The sequence below is a fragment of the Narcine bancroftii genome, chromosome 7, assembly GCF_036971445.1.
Source record: "Narcine bancroftii isolate sNarBan1 chromosome 7, sNarBan1.hap1, whole genome shotgun sequence".
NCBI classification, from domain to species: Eukaryota; Metazoa; Chordata; class Chondrichthyes; order Torpediniformes; family Narcinidae; genus Narcine; species Narcine bancroftii.
In genome coordinates this window covers 206,574,151-206,599,018 of record NC_091475.1, presented here as the reverse complement: position 1 = coordinate 206,599,018, position 24,868 = coordinate 206,574,151, and the positions used below count along the sequence as shown (strand labels likewise).

Here is a 24,868-nt window from a genome sequence, read left to right as displayed (position 1 = left end):
ACTTTTCTAAGCAGCCCAAATCCCTCTGCAATCCTTGAAAACCTTCTTCATTATCCACTATTCCACCTATCTTAGTATCGTCTGCATATTTACTAATCCAATTCACCACCCCATCATCTAGATCATTAATGTATATAACGAACAACAATGGGCCCAATACAGATCCCTGAGGCACACCACTGGTCACCGGCCTCCAACCTGACAGACAATTATCCACTACCACTCTCTGGCCTCTCCCTTTCAGCCAATGTTCAATCCATTTGACTATCTCAAAATTTATACCTAAACACTGCACCTTCTTAACTAACCTTCCATGTGGTACCTTATCAAAGGCAATGAGTTAAGATTTTACTCTATACTTTGAACTCGGTAACTAACCTTTTGTGCGCACATTAATTTCCCGGGTGTGCTGGTTGCAAAAAGTGTGCATGCATGCACACCTTAGAGGGAACAGTGTTCATAAGGCACTGGTGAGACTTCATTTGGAGTATTGCAAGCAGTTTTGAGCTCCTCATTTAAGAAAGGATATGCTGAAGTTAGAGATGGTTCGGAGGTGGTTCCCAAGGAGGATTCCAGAAATGAAAGGGTGATCACATGAGGAGCATTTGACAGCTCTTGGCCTGTACTCGTTGGAATTTAGGAGAATGAAGCGGGATCTCATTGAAAGGATTCAAACATTGAAAGTCATGGACAGAGTAGATGTAGAAAGGTTGTTTCTCATGGTGGAAGAGTCTAGGACAAGGGAACACAACTCCACTTAGAACAGAGATACGGAGGGATTTCTTCAGCCTGAGGGTAGTAAATCAGTGGAATTAGTTGCCGCAGGCAGTTGCGGAGACTGACCGAGTCATTGATGTTTTTAAGGCAGCATTTGATAGGTTCTTGATTAGCCAGGCCATCAGAGGTTATGAGGAGAAGGCCGGGCAGTGGGACTGAGTGGGAAAATGGATCAGCTCATGATTCAATGACGGCCGAACAGCCTATTTCTGCTTCTATGTCCTTATGAGTGGAGGAACAGGCTCGAAGGGCTGAATAGCTCTATGCGGTATTCCCGCACCTTTGTCACCAGCATGAGTCCAAATTGAGCTAATCAAGTTCAAGTTTAAACTTATGTTCAGAGTACATACATGACAATCACATTAAACCCTGGGATTCTTTTTCCCTGAGATCCAGGCAGAATTTCTAATTGCCGGTAAATGTAAACCATTCAGAACAAACAAACTGTGCAAATGCAGGAAATAAATATTCAGTAAACTGAACTTTCATACAAATTACAAATCTTTTGTTAAGTTTGGTGCAACCAATGCAAAGACTTTGTGGGGAAGCATTGCAGACTAAAGTCCTAATGCCATTAAACCCTTTGTTAAAAAAACCTTTCAAATGCTTGAACTTTGAATCAAGAAAGCCATGAGTAGCAATGGTGCCTTTTGTCCGTTCTCCACATCAACTTTGCAGCCTGTTTTCTCTGTACCTCCTTTATGTTAAAATGATGATTCAGTTAACAATGCCGTAGTTGACTGACACCAAGAATGCTCTAGTGAGAATGAGTTTGCATCCACAAAGGCAATTGTTTAATTTTTTTAATTCATTTAATTGAGTCAGGACAAAACAACTGAACTCATTTACCCTGTCTGTACACCTCATGATTTTGTCCACCACTATCAAATGTGCCATCATTCTCTGACACTCCTTTCCCGAAAACTCAGATTTTCAAGTACCGGCCACATCCTCGTAAGTTTCTTCTGCACTCTTGATTTTTTTTTCCACAGGTAGGAGACCAAAACTGCACTCGACACTGCAAATTTGGCCTCATCAATATTTTATACAACTTCAATTTGTCCGCATTAAATCGCATCTGCCATTTTCCAGCTGGTCCGGAGTTTTGAAAGCCTTGCTAATCCAGTTTATCACATTATCATCCGGATTTGCTATGGATTTACAAACAACAATAGACTGAGAACCGATCCCTCCACCACACCTTTGTCGTCCTCACCACTGATCGCACATTCACCACTTCACGCTGATGCGATCACAAAGAAGGCTCACCAGCGGCTATACTTTGTGAGGTGTCTGAGGAGGTTCGTTATGTCACCGAAGATGCTCGTAAACTGCTACAGATGTACCATGGAGAGCCTTCTGGCTGGCAGCGTCACTGCCTGGTACGGAGGCGCCAAGTGTCAGGATAAGAATAAACTCCAGAGGTTTGTTAACTTGGCTTGCGGCATCACAGGCCCCAGACTTCACTCCATCGAGGAGATCGACACGAAGCGATGTCCTTAAAAAAGTAACCTCTATCCTCAAAGACCCCCACCACCCAGGCCACGCCCTCTTCACCCTGCTCCCATCAAGGAAAAGGTACAGGAGCCTAAAGATGAGCACTCAGCGGCACAAGGACAGCTTCTTCCCCGCTGCCCTCAGATTCCTGAATGATCAATGAACCAAAGACACTGCCTTTTCATGCACTGTTATTTTTATTATTATTTAAATTTTTATAGTAATGTCATAAGATGGTTATAATATGTACAGGTATGTTTGCGGTATGACACTGCCGCAGAACACCGAATTTCATAACTTGTTCGTGACAATAAATTCTGATTCTTATTTTTAACATTTAAGTAGAATTTAGACATGTATATGGATGGGAGGGGTATGGAAGACTATTGAGTGAGACTAGGCAGAAAAATGGTTCGCCACAGACTAGAAGGGCCAAAGAGGCCTGTTTCTGTGCTGTAAAGTTCTATGGTTCAAGAGAATCAATTTTGTCCCTTCCTATCCTTTTGCCATTAATATATCCATTGGGATTTTCCTTCATCTTGACTGTCAGGGTGACCCCCCATGCCTTCCTTTGGTCCTCCTGATTTCCTTCTTTCTTGCTTTTAAACTCCTCATCGTTGTCTGACTAGGGCACGCAAAATTGTTGAGGACCTCTGCCACCCCACACATAGCATCTTCCAGCTTTTCGCAATGGGTAAGAGATACAGGAGTATCAGAGAGGCAGCAACACGAGGCTTCTTGCCACAGACAGTGAAAATTCTGAACAACGAAACAAACAGTTCACACTAACCATCCGAGACTCTACGACAAATGAAAAATATTTATTTATTTATGTACATTTGCCCTGCATATGTATAGCTTATCTGTATGTGTGTTATGTCTGCTTGTGTGTCTGCATGTTTTTGCATTGAGGACGGGAGAAATCTGTTTCATTGGGTTGTACTTGTGCAATTGGATGATTACATTTAAATTTTTTAAAATTTAATTTTTAAAAATAATTGCACATACAGCTCTGTAACAGGCCATTTCGGCCCAGGAGTCCATGCCACCTAACTTACACCCAATTAACCTACACCTCCAGTACATTTCGAGCAGTGTGAGGAAACCATAGGCCCTGGGAAAAACCCACGCAGACACAGGGAGAACATACAATCTCCTTACAGACAGCGCAGGATTCGAACCCTGGTCCCGATCTCTGGTGCTGTAAAGGCATTGCCCTAACTACTTCACCAACCGTGCTACCCTAATAAACCTGAATTTGAAGTACCTCATTTGTTCCTTGCTGCCTGGACATGCGAGAGGCCTTCTTCTTCTTAGCCAGGGCTCAATATCTTTGGAAAAGTCAAGGGTCTTGCCTTAAGTTCTAAGAGGAACATACAATCAGATGACAATAAACTTGACTTGACTTTGGCTTCCCACTCACCAAGCACTCCTTTGCGAGAAAGCAACCTGCCCCAATCACTTGCCAGATTCTTTCTGATTCCATCAAAATTGGTCTTTCTCCAATTTAGAACCTCAACCCAAGGAGCAGACCTATCCCTTTCCACAATGATTCTGAAACTAATGTCATTACCATCACTGGATCCAAGTGTTGCCTTAAGCACACTTCCCTCATCTGCCCTGACCATGAATGCTGCTTGACCTGAGGAGTCCCTTCAGATTTTAATTGCTTCCAGATTCCACCATCTGAGTTTCTCTGCCTGCTTCAATCCAAGATGTGTTATTAGTGTCCCTCTGGATTTCTTCAGGAATTACCCTTCCCTAGGTACCACCTGCCCTGATAACTACCTTATTCACAGTTTTAATATGGGAAGCTGCCACCATCCCAGCTACTACCCTGGTTAATAATAGTCTCTTGCCCCTCATGGCTCCTTCCCCAACCCCACATCCAAACAATTGGCTCCTTTCCCCCTTGCTCTGCCAGTAATTGCCTTACCTCTTGCCATGCCTAGTAATTGTTCCACATCAGTCAATGCTGATGCCATTTATCCTCCCCAGCTCTTGTCATGCCCAATTTTTGCCCACAACAGCCAATACCGATGCCAATCCCCCTCCCCAGCTCCTGCCGTGCCCAGTAATTGCCCCACAACAGCCAATACTGATGCAAATCCCCCTCCCCAGCTCCTGCCGTGCCCAGTAATTGCCCCACAACAGCCAATACTGATGCAAATCCCCCTCCCCAGCTCCTGCCGTGCCCAGTAATTGCCCCACAACAGCCAATACTGATGCAAATCCCCCTCCCCAGCTCCTGCCGTGCCCAGTAATTGCCCCACAACAGCCAATACTGATGCAAATCCCCCTCCCCAGCTCCTGCCGTGCCCAGTAATTGCCCCACAACAGCCTATACTGATGCAAATCCCCCTCCCCAGCTCCTGCCGTGCCCAGTAATTGCCCCACAACAGCCAATACCGATGCCAATCCCCCTCCCCAGCTCCTGCCGTGCCCAGTAATTGCCCCACAACAGCCAATACCGATGCCAATCCCCCTCCCCAGCTCCTGCCATGCCCAGTAATTGCCCCACAACAGCCAATACTGATGCAAATCCCCCTCCCCAGCTCCTGCCGTGCCCAGTAATTGCCCCACAACAGCCAATACCGATGCCAATCCCCCTCCCCAGCTCCTGCCGTGCCCAGTAATTGCCCCACAACAGCCAATACTGATGCCAATCCCCCTCCCCAGCTCCTGCCATGCCCAGTAATTGCCCCACAACAGCCAATACCGAACCAATCCCCCTCCCCAGCTCCTGCCGTGCCCAGTAATTGCCCCACAACAGCCAATACTGATGCAAATCCCCCTCCCCAGCTCCTGCCGTGCCCAGTAATTGCCCCACAACAGCCAATACTGATGCAAATCCCCCTCCCCAGCTCCTGCCGTGCCCAGTAATTGCCCCACAACAGCCAATACTGATGCAAATCCCCCTCCCCAGCTCCTGCCGTGCCCAGTAATTGCCCCACAACAGCCAATACTGATGCAAATCCCCCTCCCCAGCTCCTGCCGTGCCCAGTAATTGCCCCACAACAGCCAATACTGATGCCAATCCCCCTCCCCAGCTCCTGCCGTGCCCAGTAATTGCCCCACAACAGCCAATACTGATGCAAATCCCCCTCCCCAGCTCCTGCCGTGCCCAGTAATTGCCCCACAACAGCCAATACTGATGCAAATCCCCCTCCCCAGCTCCTGCCGTGCCCAGTAATTGCCCCACAACAGCCAATACTGATGCAAATCCCCCTCCCCAGCTCCTGCCGTGCCCAGTAATTGCCCCACAACAGCCAATACTGATGCCAATCCCCCTCCCCAGCTCCTGCCGTGCCCAGTAATTGCCCCACAACAGCCAATACTGATGCCAATCCCCCTCCCCAGCTCCTGCCGTGCCCAGTAATTGCCCCACAACAGCCAATACTGATGCAAATCCCCCTCCCCAGCTCCTGCCGTGCCCAGTAATTGCCCCACAACAGCCAATACTGATGCAAATCCCCCTCCCCAGCTCCTGCCGTGCCCAGTAATTGCCCCACAACAGCCAATACCGATGCCAATCCCCCTCCCCAGCTCCTGCCGTGCCCAGTAATTGCCCCACAACAGCCAATACTGATGCCAATCCCCCTCCCCAGCTCCTGCCATGCCCAGTAATTGCCCCACAACAGCCAATACTGATGCCAATCCCCCTCCCCAGCTCCTGCCGTGCCCAGTAATTGCCCCACAACAGCCAATACTGATGCCAATCCCCCTCCCCAGCTCCTGCCGTGCCCAGTAATTGCCCCACAACAGCCAATACTGATGCAAATCCCCCTCCCCAGCTCCTGCCGTGCCCAGTAATTGCCCCACAACAGCCAATACTGATGCAAATCCCCCTCCCCAGCTCCTGCCGTGCCCAGTAATTGCCCCACAACAGCCAATACTGATGCCAATCCCCCTCCCCAGCTCCTGCCGTGCCCAGTAATTGCCCCACAACAGCCAATACTGATGCAAATCCCCCTCCCCAGCTCCTGCCGTGCCCAGTAATTGCCCCACAACAGCCAATACCGATGCCAATCCCCCTCCCCAGCTCCTGCCGTGCCCAGTAATTGCCCCACAACAGCCAATACTGATGCCAATCCCCCTCCCCAGCTCCTGCCATGCCCAGTAATTGCCCCACAACAGCCAATACTGATGCCAATCCCCCTCCCCAGCTCCTGCCGTGCCCAGTAATTGCCCCACAACAGCCAATACTGATGCCAATCCCCCTCCCCAGCTCCTGCCGTGCCCAGTAATTGCCCCACAACAGCCAATACTGATGCAAATCCCCCTCCCCAGCTCCTGCCGTGCCCAGTAATTGCCCCACAACAGCCAATACTGATGCAAATCCCCCTCCCCAGCTCCTGCCGTGCCCAGTAATTGCCCCACAACAGCCAATACTGATGCAAATCCCCCTCCCCAGCTCCTGCCGTGCCCAGTAATTGCCCCACAACAGCCAATACTGATGCCAATCCCCCTCCCCAGCTCCTGCCGTGCCCAGTAATTGCCCCACAACAGCCAATACTGATGCAAATCCCCCTCCCCAGCTCCTGCCGTGCCCAGTAATTGCCCCACAACAGCCAATACTGATGCAAATCCCCCTCCCCAGCTCCTGCCGTGCCCAGTAATTGCCCCACAACAGCTAATCCCCCTCCGCAGCTCTAACCCAGGTCAATATTACCCCAATTAATAACCCGCTCCCACCCAGCCCACGTCTAACAGGGGTCACCGTAGTCCCGCCTACTGAACGCCCCTGGATGACCCTCCCGCGCCCCGCCCTTGGCTCCCGCCGCCGCCGATCTCTCCCCCCCCCCACCACCAACCCTCGGCCCCGCCCCTCCCCGCTGCCCCGCCCCCTCCACGTGGTCATCGTGCGGCGACAGGCGGCAGCGTCTGGAGCTCAGGCTTCGTGGCGGCGACGGTCGGACCCTCTCCCCGCGTCTCCCAGCAGCAGGGCCGGTCCTTCCCGCAGGTAGGGGAGGGGGGGGCTGAGAGGGTCCTAGGTGGGGGGGGGCTGAGAGGGTCCCAGGTGGGGGGGGGGGGGGGCTGAGAGGGTCCCAGGTGGGGGGGGGCTGAGAGGGTCCCAGGTGGGGGGGGGCTGAGAGGGTCCCAGGTGGGGGGGGGGCCTGAGAGGGTCCCAGGTGGGGGGGGGGCCTGAGAGGGTCCCAGGTGGGGGGGGGGGCCTGAGAGGGTCCCACGTGGGGGGGGGCTGAGAGGGTCCCAGGTGGGGGGGGGGGGCTGAGAGGGTCCCAGGTGGGGTGGGGGGGGCTGAGAGCGTCCCAAGCGAGGGGGGGGGGGGGCTGAGAGGGTCCCAGGTGGGGGGGGGCTGAGAGGGTCCCAGGTGGGGGGGGCGGGCTGAGAGGGTCCCAGGTGGGGGGGGGCTGAGAGGGTCCCAGGTGGGGGGGGCTGAGAGGGTCCCAGGTGGGGTGGGGGGGGCTGAGAGCGTCCCAAGCGAGGGGGGGGGGGTCTGAGAGGGCCCCAGGCGGGAGGTTGTGGGGGTCCCAGGTGGGTGGGGTTTGAATCCACCCTCAGTGTAGTTGGAGTTATCCCCTGACACCTGTCAGTTAAAGGGATTAATCTCAGCAGGTTAACCTGTCAGTAGGAAGGTTTAACCTTGACCCAGCAAAGGGTCTTCACCCTGACCTTCCCAGTGGAGTGGGCTTAACTCCAGTCCTACCAGTTTGACCCTCCCAAGAGGGGTTCGTCCCCCCCCACCCCATCTTGACCCCTTTCCCCTTCACAACCTGGTACGAGTTATTTATCCTACTCCCACAGGGGCTTTACTCCCACTCCTCTCCTCTCCAGCCTTCAACACCCCTTCTCTTCCTTCCCACAAGCAAGAGTCTTCACCCCCCCCCCCCCCCCTTCTGCCCTCACATCTCATGCCATGAGCTTGCTCAGCCGTCCTTGCAATGGACAACTTTTTGGTCTCAATTGGCACGCTAGCCGGCACAGTGATGACTTGTCAGGTGCTGCGTCTCATGGCCAGGGATCTCCTGCAGCCGCCCTGCCCACGCCGTCAGGTGGGGAGCAGCGGCCAGAGGCCAGGGCCTCTGCTGTCGATCGCCACCGAGCTCTTCTCCACCCTGCAGCTGTGCATCTGCACCCACGAGCTGCGGCTGCTGGGTATGTCAGGGGTGCTGCCCGGTAAACTCCTGGCTCTGGCCCTCATCTATCTCATCACCCTGGTTCACGTCTCCACCTTTAGTGGTGCCAGCTGCAACCCGCTGAGCAGCCTGGAGCAGTTCCTGGATGGGCAGTGCAGTGGGCAGTTGGCCATCTTCAAGGTCCTGGCACAGTTGGCCGCCGCCTCAGTTGCTCACAGTGTCACTGAGATGGTTTGGGCCCTTCACATGTCCGACATGCACCAGCGTCACCCGCAAGTCCTGCGCCGCTGTGCCTCGGCACTGAATACAAGCACATTAAGCAGTGGGATGTTTGTGGAGTTTGCCTGTGCTTTCAGCCTGCGGGCTGTGACCTTCAGATTCCAGCGCCTTGGTCCCACACTCAAGAAGCACCTGGTGGCTGGGTTAATCACCTTCCTGGTGTTTGCAGGTATGCATCAATTCCTACTGCAGAATACTTTTTTTTGTCAGCCATGTCATTCATGTGTCTCTAGTCAGCATAGTACAGCAAGGACTTTAGTTTCTAGTTATTCATTCACGTCTGCCCTTATTTAGTTGAATCGAGGAAGTGGTTTAGATCAAACTGTGGGTCTGGCATCTTGAGTTCCACAGCAGGGAAAGAGGCCCTTTGGCACAAAATGTCCATGTTGACCAAGTTAGCTCCTGTGTTTTGATTTTCCATCTGGGCCCTCTCCAACCGGATGGCATTAACATTGACTTCTCCGATTTCTGCTAGCCTACTCTCCATTCTTCTTCCCTTTCCCTTTGTCTTCTTTCCTCCAGCTCTCCACCCATTTCACTCTCCATTAGCAGACCCATCCCAGCATGTTGGTGTGCCTGCCCTCCCTTATCCACCTAATACCTCCTGGGACTGTGCTCCTCCTCTACCCCTCCCCCCACCATTTTGTTCTGGTGTCTGCTGACATTTTGTTCATACCTTGAAGTAGGGCTCAAACCTGAAACGTTGGTTATGTATCCTTATCTCAGCTGAGTTCAGCATCGTGATTTTACTAGCCCCTGTGCTTGTTCCATTTCCTCTAAACCAGTCATTCTCAACAAGGACTATACAGGCCCCATGCCCCAGAGGCCAAAGCATGTTTGGAGGTGGGGGGGGGGGGGGTCTCCAAGATGTAGAGGGGGTAGGAGAGATATATGGAAGAAACGAACTAAATGACTGCTTTGAAACTTTGAGCAGAGTCGTAAGGGGGCTATAGCCGAAAATAAAGGGTGAAAATGGCTGCTCTGAACCTTTCTTATTTATGTATTTGTATAACAGTAAAAATCAGTCCAGATTTTCCGATTCCCAGGCAGAACTTTTAAAATTAAAAGAGAATAAACAGTTAAATTTTGATAATTTATTAAACATTTTTTTTACATAAAATATGAAGTACAGAGTAACAAATAATATTTTTCCTTCATTTCCACGACTTTCACGTGGTCGCTTGTTGCTGCATTCACAAGCACAAAAGTCGAGAGTTTTTGAGAAGTCTGGATTCTCTGGTGGTCCAACTTTCAGTCGAGAGTTTTCGAGAAGTCCGGATTCTCTGGTGGTCCAACTTTCAGTCGAGAGTTTTCGAGAAGTCCGGATTCTCTGGTGGTCCAACTTTCAGTCGAGAGTTTTCGAGAAGTCCGGATTCTCTGGTGGTCCAACTTTCAGTCGAGAGTTTTCGAGAAGTCCGGATTCTCTGGTGGTCCAACTTTCAGTCGAGAGTTTTCGAGAAGTCCGGATTCTCTGGTGGTCCAACTTTCAGTCGAGAGTTTTCGAGAAGTCCGGATTCTCTGGGGGTCCAACTTTCAGTCGAGAGTTTTCGAGAAGTCCGGATTCTCTGGTGGTCCAACTTTCAGTCGAGAATTTTCGAGAAGTCCGGATTCTCTGGTGGTCCAACTTTCAGTCGAGAGTTTTCGAGAAGTCCGGATTCTCTGGTGGTCCAACTTTCAGTCGAGTTTTCGAGATGTCCAGATTCACAGGTGGCCTGGATTTCTGGTATCTGGATTTTTGGACTTGCACTGTATATACAAGTGATTTTAATTCATGATTCAAAGTTCAAGAGGTCATACGTGGGATCATATACCCCCTTGGCCTTCTGCACTCCAAAACAATTCAAGCCAATTTTCGCAATAACATGTTTGTGAATCTTTTACGTGCCCTTTCTCGCTTAATAGCCGGGTGACCAGAAATGCACATAGTATTCCAAGTGCAGTTGCACATGTACAGTTCTAACATTAAAAACCTTGCCCCTCTACTCAATGCTTTCTTCACCACTCTGTCTACTTGTGTCATTACTTTTATGCAAATATACTCCCATCCCCCAAGTGACTCTGTCCAGAGTAAGCCCCGTCCTGGTTTAACTGACCAAAGTGCAGTACCTTGCACTTGACTGAATTAAATTTCCATCTGTCATTTCACGGCCCTTTTACCCCAGTTTATTTAAATCCAGTTCACGTAGTCCAGTCTGGGTGAGGTTTAGAGTTGCACAGTGTGGAATGGTTCCTTCAGCCTGTGCTAAATATAAAGGACTTATTTACACTCGTACTATGCCAATCCTATTTTATTCTCCCAATATCACCAACAATTGCACCACTTTCCTTCGTGAGTGGCCAGTTAACTTGCTAACCTGCACATCTTTGGGATGTTGAGTGAAACCAGAGCACTCACGAAACCTACAGGAAGAACTTGCAAACTCTACACATACAGCACCAGAGGTATGGATTTAACCCAGGCTTCTGGGGCTGTGAGGCAGCAGGTCTACTGTCTAATCTCGAACTTGAACAGTGTATTTTCATGTGTACCAAGATAGAGTTTTTTTTAAAAAGCTTTGATTTGTGTGTTATGCAGACAAGTCAACTAACTCAAAGAGCAATTCCTCACTTCCACAGCCATGTAACCTTCCTCTACAGAGTCTGCAGACCTTTGTGTTTTACTCATCTCAAAGAGTAGGAGTGCAATTATAAATATACAGAAGAGCAGGGAGTAGTGTTACAATAAGTCAAATAGTGTAGGGTATAATGTTGCAAAAACCCACTCTAGAATACAGAGAAAAGTACAGTTTAAAAACGGTGCAAGGGCATAATCGTTTACCAAAGAAAGGTCAATCGAAGAGTCAGATAACAGCAGGATTCACACCTCCTTGATTCTGGAGGTTAGTGTTTTCAAACTCGTATATCTTCTGCCTAACAGAGGGGTGAGAGGTGGTGATTGTATCTGATTCCACCATCTCCTCTGGCAGTGCTTTCGAGATATCAACCATGCTTTTTTACACCCTCAGATCCACTTTACAACTCCTCTAACCTTGCACCCGTGCCTCTTGTTTTTGATGCCCCTAGAAAATCCATTGGAAGTTTCTCCAATAATCCTCCTGCCACTGATGTAAAAATCACTGGCCTGTAGTTATCTAGCCCAGCCATTTTCAACTTTTATTTGGCTCTGGCCCCCTTAGGATTCTGCTCAGTTTATGGGCCCCCTTCCTTGTGAAGCAGTCCAGTTGGTTTCTTCTGTGCTCCCACCAACTTCATAAAAACATTAAAAAAATTTATGATTTAAGTCCCTGGCCTCCCTTAAGTGTGCTGTGCCCCCTGATGAGAATGGCAGATCTAGCGCATTCCTGCAGCTCTTCTCAAATAAAGGGAACAACATTAGTTGTCCTCCAATCTTCAAGTAACTCACGTTGGCTTTATCAAAGGGTCATCCAAACCTTCCCTACCCTCTCGCAGCCAGCATATTGTATTCAAGAATAGGTTCGATGGGCTCAGTGAATTGAGGCTGAACAGTGTTGTCAACAAACAATGGGCTTTATTTACACACAGGGGAATTCAGAAAAGAGCACACGCTCACACAGATCAACCTGGAATAATACACAAATAACCATGCTTCGGGTGCGAATAAATCACTACTAAACATTCTCAACTCCTGATTGGGAACATGAGGGTGAAACACACAGTACCCACAACTCTCTCTAACTCTAGCAGGCACAGCACACAACAAACAGTAAATTAATTGCATCCAACAAGTATATCAAATAAACCTGGTCTCCATTATTGCCCATGGTTCTGGGTATGGGATCGACCAATTTTGGCCCTCCGGAGCTGCCTGTGGCCTGCAACCAGGAGTTCAGTGATGGTCTCCATGCAGTAGCAGCAAAGAAAGAGAGAGAGGGCAGAGATTGTACGTGCTTGGTTTTTCAATGCAAGACCCGTCCACGTGACCTTCGAGGACCAATCATGCATCAGCTTTACCTGTGGGCAGATCTCGCCCTTGACTGGCAGGTGAGGTGACTTTGGACTAGAAGGGGTCACGTGACTCTCTGCAATCCACATTCCCACCAGATTCCAGACAGAAAGGCCATGTTATCCTCATCATCCACACTCCCACCCAGTTCCAGACGAGAGTCCACGTGAACCTCCTCAATCCACCATAGCACCACCATTATTTATGTAATTCAGTCTCTCCTGGTCTCTACCCTATCACAGTCATTCTCATTATCCTCTCTATCTCTCCCTTCCTTTGTAATTCTGAACATTTGACAATGTTCGCCATGAGAAACTCGATCAGAAAGTCATGAGGCGTAGGATCCATGGTACCTTAGCTGTGTGGATAAAAAAAATTGGTTTACAGTTAGAAAGCAGAGAGTAGCAGTGGAATGGAAGTATTCTGCCTGAAAGCCAGTGACTAGTGGAGTACCGCAAGGATCTGTTCTGGGACCTCTACTCTTTGTGATTTTATAAATGATCTGGATGGGTCAGTAAATTTGCAGGTGATACAAAGGTTGGAAGAGTTGTGGATGGATCTGACGGTTGTCAAAGGTTACAAGAGGTTATAGACAGGATGCAGAGTTGGGCAGAAAAGTGGCAGATATCGTTCAATCCGGATAAAGGTGATGCATTTTGGAAGGACAAACCAGAAGGCTGAGTACAGGGTTAATGGTCAGTTTCTTACATGTGGAAGAACAGAAGGACCTTGGAGTCCAAATCCATTGCATCCCTCAAGATTGTCAGACAGGGTTGATAAGATAGTTAAGAAGGCCTATGGGATGCTGGGCTTCATTAATAGGGAGATTATGTTTAAAAGTAGAAAGGTCATGTTGCAACTCTACAAATCTCTGATAAGACCCCACTTGGATATTGTGTTCAGTTCTGGTCACCTCATTATAGGAAGGATGTGGAAGCTATGGAAAGGGTGCAGATGAGATTTACCAGAATGTTGCCTGGATTTGAAAATGTCTTATGAGGTGAGGTTAGCAGAGCTAGGACTTTACTCTTTGGAGCGTAGAAGTTTGAGACTTAAGACATCTACAAGAGGCATAAATAGGGTGGACAGCCAGCACCTGTTTCCCAGGGCAGGAATAGTACTCACCAGAGTATAAAGTTAAGGGAGGGAAGTTTAGGGGAGACATCAGGGGTAGGCTTTTTATGCATAGAGTTGTGGGTGCCTGGAATGCATTGCCAGGAATGGTGGTAGAAGCTGAAACATTGAGGGCATTTAAGAGACACTTAGACAGGCTCATAGTTGGAAGAAAAATAGAGGGTTACGGGGTATGGTGAATTCGGTACTTTTTTTTTAAGGAATATATGGGTCGGCACAATATTGTGGACCAAAGGGCCTGTACTGTGCTGTAGTGTTCTATTTCTATATACTAATTCTGAAATATCATCAATCTGATATGTTCATTCTGATTCTCTCTCCACACATTCCTTGATCTGCTGAGTACCTCCACATTCTCTATTTTTTAATTTTCTGTCTTCCAGTCTCTCCATTTGTTTTCAAGTTCATCCAGATCAATTTTTGATATCACATTGAGGATTTCTGCCTCCAGCAGCCTTTTAGACACCATTGGTGATTTGGACGAAATTCTGCTGGTGGTGATGTTCCCCTTGTCCTTGGTGATAGAGGTCACTGAGTTGGGAATTTCTGTCAGCAGTTATCTGCGTGCATTTTGTAGATGGTGCACGCTGTTATCATAACGTATTTTACTACCACATGTCCATCACAAAGCCTCTTTTGAACCCTTCTCATTTTCCCTCTCGAGTGTTCAGTTTTCCTTTTAAAGGAGACGTTACTATTTGATTTAGCCCTTCTCTCTGGGAGTGAGTCACATTTTCTCAATATTTCTTGCTAAAGGAGTCTCGAGCACACTTTTCTGTGATTCTTTTATTTTAAAACTTGTAACTTTGGTCTTCCACACACAAATCATTTAACAGTGAGATACGGGGCATTCAGCCCACTCCTTTTATGCTCAAGGAGCCTCAGGAACCAGGCCATGCCCTTTTCTCACTGCTACCATCAGGAGGGAAGTTCAGGAGACTGAAGATACACACTCAACATTACATAAAAATCTTCATCCCCTCCACTATTAGATTTCTGAATGGACAATAAACCAGAGATTACCTCACTTTTTCTCTTTTTTGCACCAATTCTTTATTTTTAATTTAAAATAAATTGCACCATAATGCATAAATATGCTGCTGTAAAATAATTAATTTTGTAATGCACGTTCATGACAATAAATCTGTTTCTGAGTCTTTACTCACCATTGGCTGCCCACTGACACCAGTCCCCTCTTTCATTCCCCCCACATTCTCTTCAACTCTGTCAGATTTCACCACTCACTTGCACACCAGAAACAATTTTACAATGGGCATTTAACCTACTGACCCGCAGGTCTTTGGGGTGTGGAAGGAAACAGGAGCACCCGGACGAAGTCTAAACCAACATGGGGAGAACATACCCAATCAACCAGTCAGCCCCCTTGGTCAGGACTGTATCCAGATTTCTGGAACTGAGGAGCTCCAACTTTTCTGTCCCTTAGCTACAGTTAGAAAACTTGTAGGGTACGAAGTGAAGAACTAATCTCACTGTGACCAAATCAGACCCATCCCAAGCGCATTGTTTTCTAGAGGCATTTGCGGGGAGTTGGATAAAGCATTCGCTTACTTACTGAAGTAGGAACAGGGGATCTGTGTGAAAATGTGAATCAAATCATTCTGAACCAGATTAACTATTGAGTTGGGTAGACAAGAGTACATTTCAACCTGTATAATCAGTCAACCGGGATTGGCACAGGGCACCAGAAATGTGGAGAACACAAACCCCCCCCCTTCCCCTCCCCGCTCCTGTTGAGAAGGAAAAGCAGAGGAGACAACCCAATGGGACGGTGACCATGGCAGCAGCCAGTGAAGGCTCTGTGGCTGAAGGACATGCACGTAGGCTGCGGGCTGCTGGTGACTTGCCGTCAAAGGACTTGTGCCAGGCTGCGGGCTGCTAGGCACTGGCTGAAAGGATATCGGGCATCAGAACTGGATGCGAGAGGGTGCCGAGGACAGGAGGGGCTCTCAAGGGGCCTCAGGTGCTGAAGGCTTGAGGTTTGAATCTGGAGCTCGGGTTGCTGATGTTTTGGACTGAAGGTTGTGCAGCTGTGGGAGAACTGGAGGCGAATCCACAGACACTCAGTGACTCTGAAGGGACTCTTTTTTGCTTCTCTCTCTTTGACTGTAAGATACAATTTCTGCATATGGCGAATATTTGTCTTGAGGCAGACTAAATGCAAATTTGTCTTATATTCCATCTGTTTTATTACATGACAATAAAAGAATCTCAAAAGAATTGTTAACCAACTATCAGTCAATGCAATTTACTTTGGGTTGACAGACTGCACTCTGAACCCAACTACGGGATTTGTTCTTTAGGTTATCATCTAACTAGAAATGAACAGTTTAATCATTACATGTAAGCAGAGATGACTGACTGAGAAATGATTAACTTACTGCCAAAGAATCCAATCTATGGGAAAACACAAAAGCTGCAGACGGTGGAATCTTGAGCAAAGAAAATTGCTGGAGGAACTCAGCAGGTCACAACCGCATCCATGAGTAGAAATGGTCAATCAACATTACGGGCCTTGATGAAGGGTCCTCACCCTAAATGATAAGCGACCATTCCTACCCATGGATACTGTCAGACCTGCCGAGTTTATCCAGCAAGTCTTTGAATCGTATCTATGGGTGTGATTTGTACCGATTATGAGAATTTCGAGGAAATGTTAAGCAGTTTCCTCTGGTCTCAGGAAAAATGAGTTTTATTGAATGATGTTTCTTAAGGAACATTGAAGAGCACAGCAACAGGCCATTCAGCCCATCTTAGCTATGCCAAACATGATGCTGATTTAATCTGTCTGCTCTTGGTTGATCTCCCTCCATTCCTTGCCCATTCATGTGTCTGACCCAATTTAGGTATACAGTACAGTAACAGGCCCTTTTGGCCCACAAACCCATGCCACCCAATTAGTCCCAATTAACCTACAACCTACAATGTTTTGAAGGGTGGGAGGAAACCAGAGTACCCGCAGGAAACCCACGCAGACACAGTGAGAATGTACAAACTCCTTATAGACAGTGCTGGATTCGAACCCTGGTCACTGTCGCTGTAACAATCGTGCACTAAAACTGCTGTGCTGCCTGAACATAACCATTGTTTCTTAAATTCAGTTTTCTCCAAAATTCTGATTAATTATGACATTGGATTGAATCCCATGGTATGCTGGTGAGAAATTATAGAAACAACTGGTACTAAATAAAAATTGGATAGAATTTTAACTCATTGCTATTTTTAGGATAAAGATATTTTCAACGACATCACCACTGAGTGTGGGAGGGTCCCCCCTGATCAGAAACGCCACAGGATCGTTAACAAGAACATGTTAAGAGTTTTGTTATATTGAAGCAAGTGACTCACCTCCTGACACCTTGGTCCTTCCAGCAATCTACAAGACACATCAAAACAGCGAAGCCATTGAATTGTCTATTGTCACACAAGACATAGGAGCAGAATTAGGCCATTCACCCAATCGTGTCTGCTCTGCCAATCATATCATGGCTTTCAACCCTATCCTCCTGTCTTCTCCCCATAACCTTGACATCCTTATTAATCAAGAACCTCTGCTTTAAATTTACCCAATGACTTGGCCTCCACAGCCATCTATGGCAACCAATTCTACTGATTCACTGCCCCCTGTCTGAAGAAAGTTTTCATCTCTGTTCTAAAGGGACATCCTTGTATTCTGAGTCTATGTACCAAGATACAGCGAAGATCTTTATTTTGCATGTAATCCAGACAAGTGAATAAATAACACAAAGGGCAGAACAGTACAATAATAAAACATAAGTAGAGGGTGTAGTTCGAGAATCATTTATTGTCTTGTAATAGTACAGAACATGGTAACATTTACATAAAATTGCCTTCTATAAGGCAAAGCATCGCCATTAGTGTTGTCCATTGCCCTTACAGTGAGAGAAAAAGAAGAGCAAAAGTGAGCCCCTTCAGAGTCACCGAGTGTCCATGGATTCGCCTCCAGTGTTTTTGCAGCTGCACAGACTCCTGTTCGATCCATGAGCAACCCAAGCTCCAGATCTAAACCTCTGTCTTGATCAGGATGCCTTCAGTGCCCCCGAGGTCTTTTGGGAGCTCTTCTTGCCCTCAGTACCCTCTCAAATCCCGGCTCCGATACCTGGCTACCATGAGTCAGTCTCCCACAGCCCATGCAGGTCTACTAACTGTAAGTCGCATGCAGCCTGTACGGGTTCCTCAGCCACTAAGCCCTCACTGGTCAACCGCCCTGTTCACTTTCCCTTTAATGTCGTCTCTGCTTTTTTCTTCTCAATGGGGGTTCTCCCTGTTTCTGGTGTCCTGCACCAGTCTGCTGCTCCCAGCAGTCTGTAACCCCTGTTGGTCATTGCTGAGAACAGGCGCTGCCATCTTGGGCAAAGACCCTGTGGTAGCAGGATTTTACTTACAAACATTGTTGGCTAGTTTAATAGGTTGTTTATAGCCTGTACAGAACCGCCAGCATCGGGGCTAGGCAATTGACCCTTTTGGACCTCGTGTCTCTGGCAGGATACAGTTTTACAAAGACAATACAGTATATCAAGCAAGGTTCAGTGCAAGGGGATATTTTTCGAATGAGAGATCCACTTAAAGAGTCCGATAAAGATCAGGAAAGAAACAGTCCTTGAATCTGGAGGTTCATGTTTCCAAGCTCATCTATCTTCTCTCCGAAAGAGGTGGGATAGAGCATTTAATTTGTTGGCAGCTCTCCTGAGACAGCAGGAGGCGTAGATGGAGTTGGTCTGCATAATGGCCCAAGCTGTATTCACATCTCTGCGAGTGCTTGGATGAATGCAACGTCAGGAACACCCAAGAAGGTGAAGATCATCCAGGATAAAGCAGCTAATTTGATAGGCCATCCTGAATGTGCCCTCCCTAGTGCAGTGGCTGAAGGGTATAAATCAGTTCTTCTCAACTTTTTCCTTTCCACTCACTTACCACTTAAAGTATTCGCTATGCCATAGCTGATCTGGTATGTGGGTGAAAAGAAAAAGTTTGAAAACTGCTGTTTTAATCGTCCCTCATGGACTCGTTATGTGCACGGCTTCAGAACTCCAAAGGAAATGGGCCAATGACAATTTTTCTCAAGCAAAATATTTCAGTCACAATTGGGTCTAGAGCAGCAGTTCTCAACCTTCCCTTCCCACACACATCCCACATTAAGTAACCCCTTACTAATCACAGAGCACCGATAACATAGGGATGACTTAAAGTGGGATGTGAGGGGAAAGAAAAAGGTTGAGAACCACTGGTGTTGTGCCTATAAAATGCACTGCGGATACTCTCCCAGTCCTATGCCTGCCAAACGAATAATCTCTACTACCAAGAAAGACAGGACAGTAGGTACATGGGAATGCATTCCTCACTGGGTTCATTCGAACATCATTCTGACTTTGGAAATATCTCACTGTCCCTTCATGGTCACTGGGTCAAGATCCTAGGACTCTTTCCCAAACAACAGTTTAGCGCAATGCCATTACAGTGCCAATAATCAGGACCAGGGTTCAAATCCCACATTATCTGTAAGGTGTTTGTACATTCTTCCCGTGTCTGTGTGGGTTTCCTCTCGGTGAAATTGGGCGGCACGGTCTTGTTGGTTGAAAGGGCCTAATACTGTGCTGTATGTCTAAATTTAAAATTAGTCTGGAATGTTTCAGGGTGGTCTTGGAGCATGCAGCCTGAAAACAGCCCTTCAGCCAAACTTGGTCCATGCTGACCCGATTGTTTATCTGACCTAATCAGATATGGCTTGCGTTTGGCCATATCCCTTTCCATCCATAAAAATCACCATAATTCATTCCACCTTAGCAAAAGGAATTAGGAATGTTCAATAAATAATAGTCTTGGCAGTGATGCTCAGATCCTGAAAATGAATACATTAAGAAGAAGTGGTCTGATGGATGGTAAAGATTTCACGGTAACTCTTCCATCCTTAGAATAATCGCAATAAGCAGATGATCTGTTTCCTACAGGGATTCTTGTGGGATCTTGCTGTGTATCTTCCTGTGTGCTGTGAAGTGCTTTAGGTTCAAGTTACCATTATTATGAAATAGTACAGAACATGCAAAATTACATGAAATTGCCCGCCGTAGGGCAGACAAAGAGTCACCATTAGTGTCGACCTTGCAGAAAGCGAGAAAGAGAAGCAAAAGAAAGTCCCTTCAGAGTCACTTGAGTGTCCAGTGCTTCTGCGCCGCAGACTCCTGTCTGATTCATTTGGCAACCCGAGCTCCAGAGCCAAACCTCCGATTCAATCAGGAAACCTTCAATTCCTGAGGCCCTATGGGACCCTTCTGGCCCTCAGCACCCTTTCAAATCCCAGCTCTGATACCTGGTTCCCGTGAGCCAGTCTCCCGCAGCCCGTGGAGGTCTCCCCAACTTTAAGTTGCCCACAGCCTCTGTGGGTCCGTCAGCCACTGATTCCCTCGCTCATCCACTGCCATGGTCATCATGCTTAGGGTCGTCTCCTCTGCTTCTCCTTCTCAACGGAGGTTGTTCTCCTCGTTTCTGGTGCCCTGCGCCGGTCCGCTGCTCCCCCGGAGTCTGTAGCCCCTCGTAGCCACTCCTCAGCACAGGTGCCACTATCTTGGCTGTCTGGAGATCGCGTTAGTTGATAAGTTTGTCATTTTTGTGGAATAACATTTCTAGAGGGATTAGTAGAACAGGCAAGATAAACAGACATGGAGGGAGTTGGAGAGAACAGATTAAGGCACTGGAGTAAAAAAATTCTGCCTATCTTGAACTGAACCTTGATCTTGCTTGGAATATTGTATTCATTTTTATGACCTCTAATCTTTCTGCATGCAGCTGGTGACTTGACAGGAGCTGTGTTTAACCCAGCACTGGCCTATTCAATCACATTCAACTGTGAAGGGAATACCCTCCTTGAATACATCTTCGTTTACTGGCTTGGACCTGTAATGGGTAAGGAGGGTGTTTGGGCCTGTAATGGGCAAGGGGGCTATTTGGACCTGCACTGGGAAAGGGAGCTGTTTGGGCATGTATTGGAGAAGATCAAAAGATAAAGATAAGGTAAAGGATCAGAAGTAGGCCATTCAGCCCATCATCTATTCTGCCACTCCACCATGAGCTAAAACATCCTCACATCTAGTTCTAATTTCTGGATTTTTCCCCATATCACTTGATACCCTGACTAATTAAATATCTATCAATCTCCTCCTTAAACTTCTCTAATGATCCGTCCTCCACAGCTGGACGTGGCAACCAATTCCACAAATCCACGACCCTCTGGCGAAAGAAATTTCTCCTCATCTCTGTTTTAAATGGGTACCTTCTGATTCTAAGACTGTGCCCTCTTGTCCTGGACTTGCCCACTAAGGGAAACATCTTATTCACATCGACTCTGTCCAATCCATGCACCATTTAAAATGTAACATGATGCTGGCCAGTGGCATCAGTCTCCACTCCGTTGAGGGCATCCACAAGAGGCAGTGTTCCAAGAAAGCAGCATCTATCCTCAAGGACCCTCACTATAAGAGCTACCACTAACACTGATAGGAAGGATAAACTGTATTAAAATGAACATTTTTCCAAGGATACTATACTTATTTCAGGCATTGCCAATACAACTGACAGAAAAATTCTTCAAAGAGTTAAAGAAAATAATAAGGAGATTTTTATGGAGAGGGGGGAAACCGAGGATAGCACTAGATAAATTAACAGAATGGTATAAACAAGGAGGCTTACAATTGCCAAACTTCAAAAATTATTATAGAGCCGCACAATTAAGGTACCTATCAGACTTTTATCAAACAAGGGAAAAACCAGACTGGACGAGACTAGAATTAGATAAAATAGGGGAAAAGATACCTGAACACATATTAAATAAATGGGACGAAAAATTGGTACAACATAGAACTTCTCCAGTATTACACCATCTCCTCAATATATGGAAGAAGATTCATGTAGAAAGAAATAAAATAAATTACCAAATACCAAAACTAATATTGACGCAAAATAAGCTACTCCCTTTTACAATAGACAACCTTGCCTTTAGAAAATGGGAAAAAAAAGGGATTAAAAGAATAGAAAATTGTTTTTCAGGAAGTAGATTCTTATCCTTTGAACAAATGAGAGATAAGTACGATATAACTGGAGATACAGCGCTGGCATATTACCAACTGAGATCCTACTTGAAAGATAAATTAGGAAGCAACTTGAGTTTACCAGAGGGAAGTAACCTTGAATATGTGATTACAGATACAATGTTAATCAAAAGATTTATAAAAAATATGTATATTAAACTGCAAGAAAAGGAGAATGAGGAAACAAATGGTAAAACTAAACAAAAATGGGAACAAGATTTAAATATAAAGATAAAAAAGGAAACATGGGAGAAGTTATGCTCTGGAACGATGAGAAATACAATAAATACGAGGCTGCGTATGATACAATATAATTGGTTACACAGACTATACATTACACCGCAAAAGTTAAATAAATGGGACCCAACAGTATCTGATAGATGTTTTCGATGTAAAAAAGAAAGGGGAACAACAATTCATGCAATCTGGACATGTGAGAGAGTAGAAAAATTTTGGGATGATCTCAATCAGATATTAAATAAAATAACAGAAAACAATATACCAAAGAATCCAGAGATCTTTCTCCTAAGTAACATAAAAAATAAAGAATTTGGAATTGACTTGGAAGATGCACAAAAAAGATTTGTCAAGATAGCCCTAGCCGTAGCAAAAAAATGTATTATGTCAACCTGGAAATTGGAAGATAATTTGAAAATACAACAATGGTATATAGAAATGAATAAATGTATTCCATTAGAAAAAATAACATATAGTTTAAGAAATAATATTGAAATATTCGAACAAGTATGGGAGCCTTACATTAAATACAATAGCGAAAACCTACCAGGAACAAACATTACCTAAGTTGATGGAAGGAGAAGAAAAGAAAAGAATGGACTCAGTAGAATTTCTGGTGTATTTTTGTTGAATGACAACATTGTCTGACTGAATTAATGCAACCTAGATTGTATACCTAAAATGGATGAGAGGGGGGGGTGGGGGGGTGGCTTGGGAGGAGGGGGGGGGAGGGAGAAAAAGTCACTGTAAAGGTGTGGAAAAGAAAAAGTGTATATCATGGCTATTGTGATTTATGGTGTGAAAAATAAAAAATTTAAAAAAAAAAAAAAGGACCCTCACTACCCAGGGCATGCCTTCGTCTTTGCTACCATCAGAAAAGAGAAACAGGAGTCTTCAGCCTGAAGACGAACACATGATGGTACAAAAACAGCCTCTTCCCCTCTGCGGTCGGGTTTCTGAATGGACAATGAACCACAGGCATGACCTCACCTTTTTATCCTCTTTTACAGATTTATTTCTTTATTTTTAAGTAGTGTATTTACAGAAATGTGACTTGTAGCAATTTTGCACCTGTAATGCACAAATAATGCTGCAAAAGAACTTATTTCGGGACGCAAGTTGATGGTGATAGATTCTGATTCTGAAACCTTTTTTCCTCAATCTGCTCCCTCTCTCCGCCCCTCCAGGTACCCTGACAGCTGTGATGCTGTTCGACAAGAAATTGGGAAACAGTACCAGCATGTCTGTGCAAACGCCACACACCAGGAGGAAGAGAGACTGAGAGGGGAGGAGTGAAGAGAACCCAGGTCAGCCCTGCCTTTGAGGGAGCTGGTAGCTGTTAGCATCACGAGGATTTTTCATTTTTTTCCCTTTCAACTGGGACTCTGATAAATGAATGACTGTATTGACGGACTGATGTTTGGGCTCCTCCCTTTTTCCAGAAGCTGTGGAAAAGATTTTAATGTTGATTTTAATCCTGTGGACCTATTGTGCAGATGTTCCTGCTGTTGAGATAAGCTGCCTTGGTTTGGGATTTCCTTGCCTTCCCAGCCAAGGCATCTGTTAACATGATGAAACTACATCAAATGATTCAAAACTCACCAATGAGGAATTGTATCTTAATAAAGGTAATTAAGGTAGTTATTTTTATTCGAGGATTGTGTATGCTGGTACTCTGCCCCACAGAGTCCTAATGTAAATTTCATTAATGTGTGTGGCCCCTATCCCTGCTGATCAATGTTCCAGCTCAGTGTAGGCCCTTAGGCCCACGATATTGTGCTAACCTATTTAAAAATACTCAATAACCAGGGATGGCCAACCTTTTAATTCTTAGTTTAGATATACAGCACGATAACAAGGCCATTTTGGCACACGAGTCCATGCCGCCCAATTAACCTACAGCCCTAGTATGTATTCATGGGCCAAAATGACCTGTTACCATGCTGTATGTCTAAATTAAAAATAAAAAGGTTGGCCACCCCTGATCTAAACCTTCCCTACCTCACACCCATAGCCCTTTATTTTTCATACATTCATGTGCCTGTCTAAGAGTCTTTAAAAAATTCCCTATTGTTCCAGCCTCCACCACCACCCCTGGCAATGCATTCCAGGCACCCAGCACTCTGTGCAAAAAATACTTACCTCTGACGTCCCTCCTAAATAATCCTCCCCTTACTTTGTACAAATGTCCTCTGGTGTTTCCTACACTCATCCTGGGAAAAATGTGCTGGCTGTCCACCCTATCTATGCCTCTCATAATCTTGTACACCTTTATTAAGTCACTTCTTATCCTAGCTCTGCAAACTTTGCCCCATAAGACACACTCTCCAATCCAATCAACATCCTGATAAACGTCCTCTGCACCCTCTCCATAGTTTCCACGTAATGAGGTGATCAGAACTGATCACAATATTCTAAGACATCCCTGCTCCAAGTGTGATCTAACCAGTTTTATAGAGTTGCAAGATTACCTCACGACACTTGAATTTAATCCCCCGACTAATTAAGCCTAGCATAGCATCTTAACTACCCTCTCAACCCATGCAGAAACCTTGATAGATATATGGATTTAGACTCAAATCCATGTTATTCCACACTTTTAAGAATCCTGCTATTAACCATGTGCTCTGCCTTCATGTTTCATCTTCCAAAATGCATTACTTCACACTTATCTGGATTGAATTCCATTTGCTGCTTCCCCGTCTAGCTCTGCATTTTGCCTATATCCTATTGTAACCTATGATAATCTTCTTTTTTTTTCT

At 46.2% G+C, this 24,868-nt stretch overlaps 1 protein-coding gene across 1 annotated transcript; it reads left to right on the top strand.

Annotated features, from left to right (window-relative positions):
* The first annotated feature begins 2,964 nt into the window (after positions 1-2,964).
* On the top strand, positions 2,965-23,746 carry LOC138740088 (uncharacterized). Its single transcript, XM_069892506.1, has 6 exons — positions 2,965-2,968; positions 7,149-7,237; positions 8,358-8,820; positions 9,852-10,358; positions 20,572-20,688; positions 23,294-23,746. The coding sequence occupies exons 1-6, from the start codon at positions 2,965-2,967 to the stop codon at positions 23,386-23,388; spliced, it is 1,275 nt and encodes a 424-aa protein (XP_069748607.1). The 3' UTR covers positions 23,389-23,746.
* Positions 23,747-24,868: the final 1,122 nt, after the last annotated feature.

What these genes read in the sequence shown, in the direction of transcription:
- LOC138740088 (XM_069892506.1), top strand. An exon ending in AGGGCCGGTCCTTCCCGCAG is followed by an intron (nt 7,238 to 8,357) that starts GTAGGGGAGGGG and finishes TCCACCCTGCAG; the next exon opens with CTGTGCATCTGCACCCACGA. An exon ending in CACCTTCCTGGTGTTTGCAG is followed by an intron (nt 8,821 to 9,851) that starts GTATGCATCAAT and finishes TGCATTCACAAG; the next exon opens with CACAAAAGTCGAGAGTTTTT.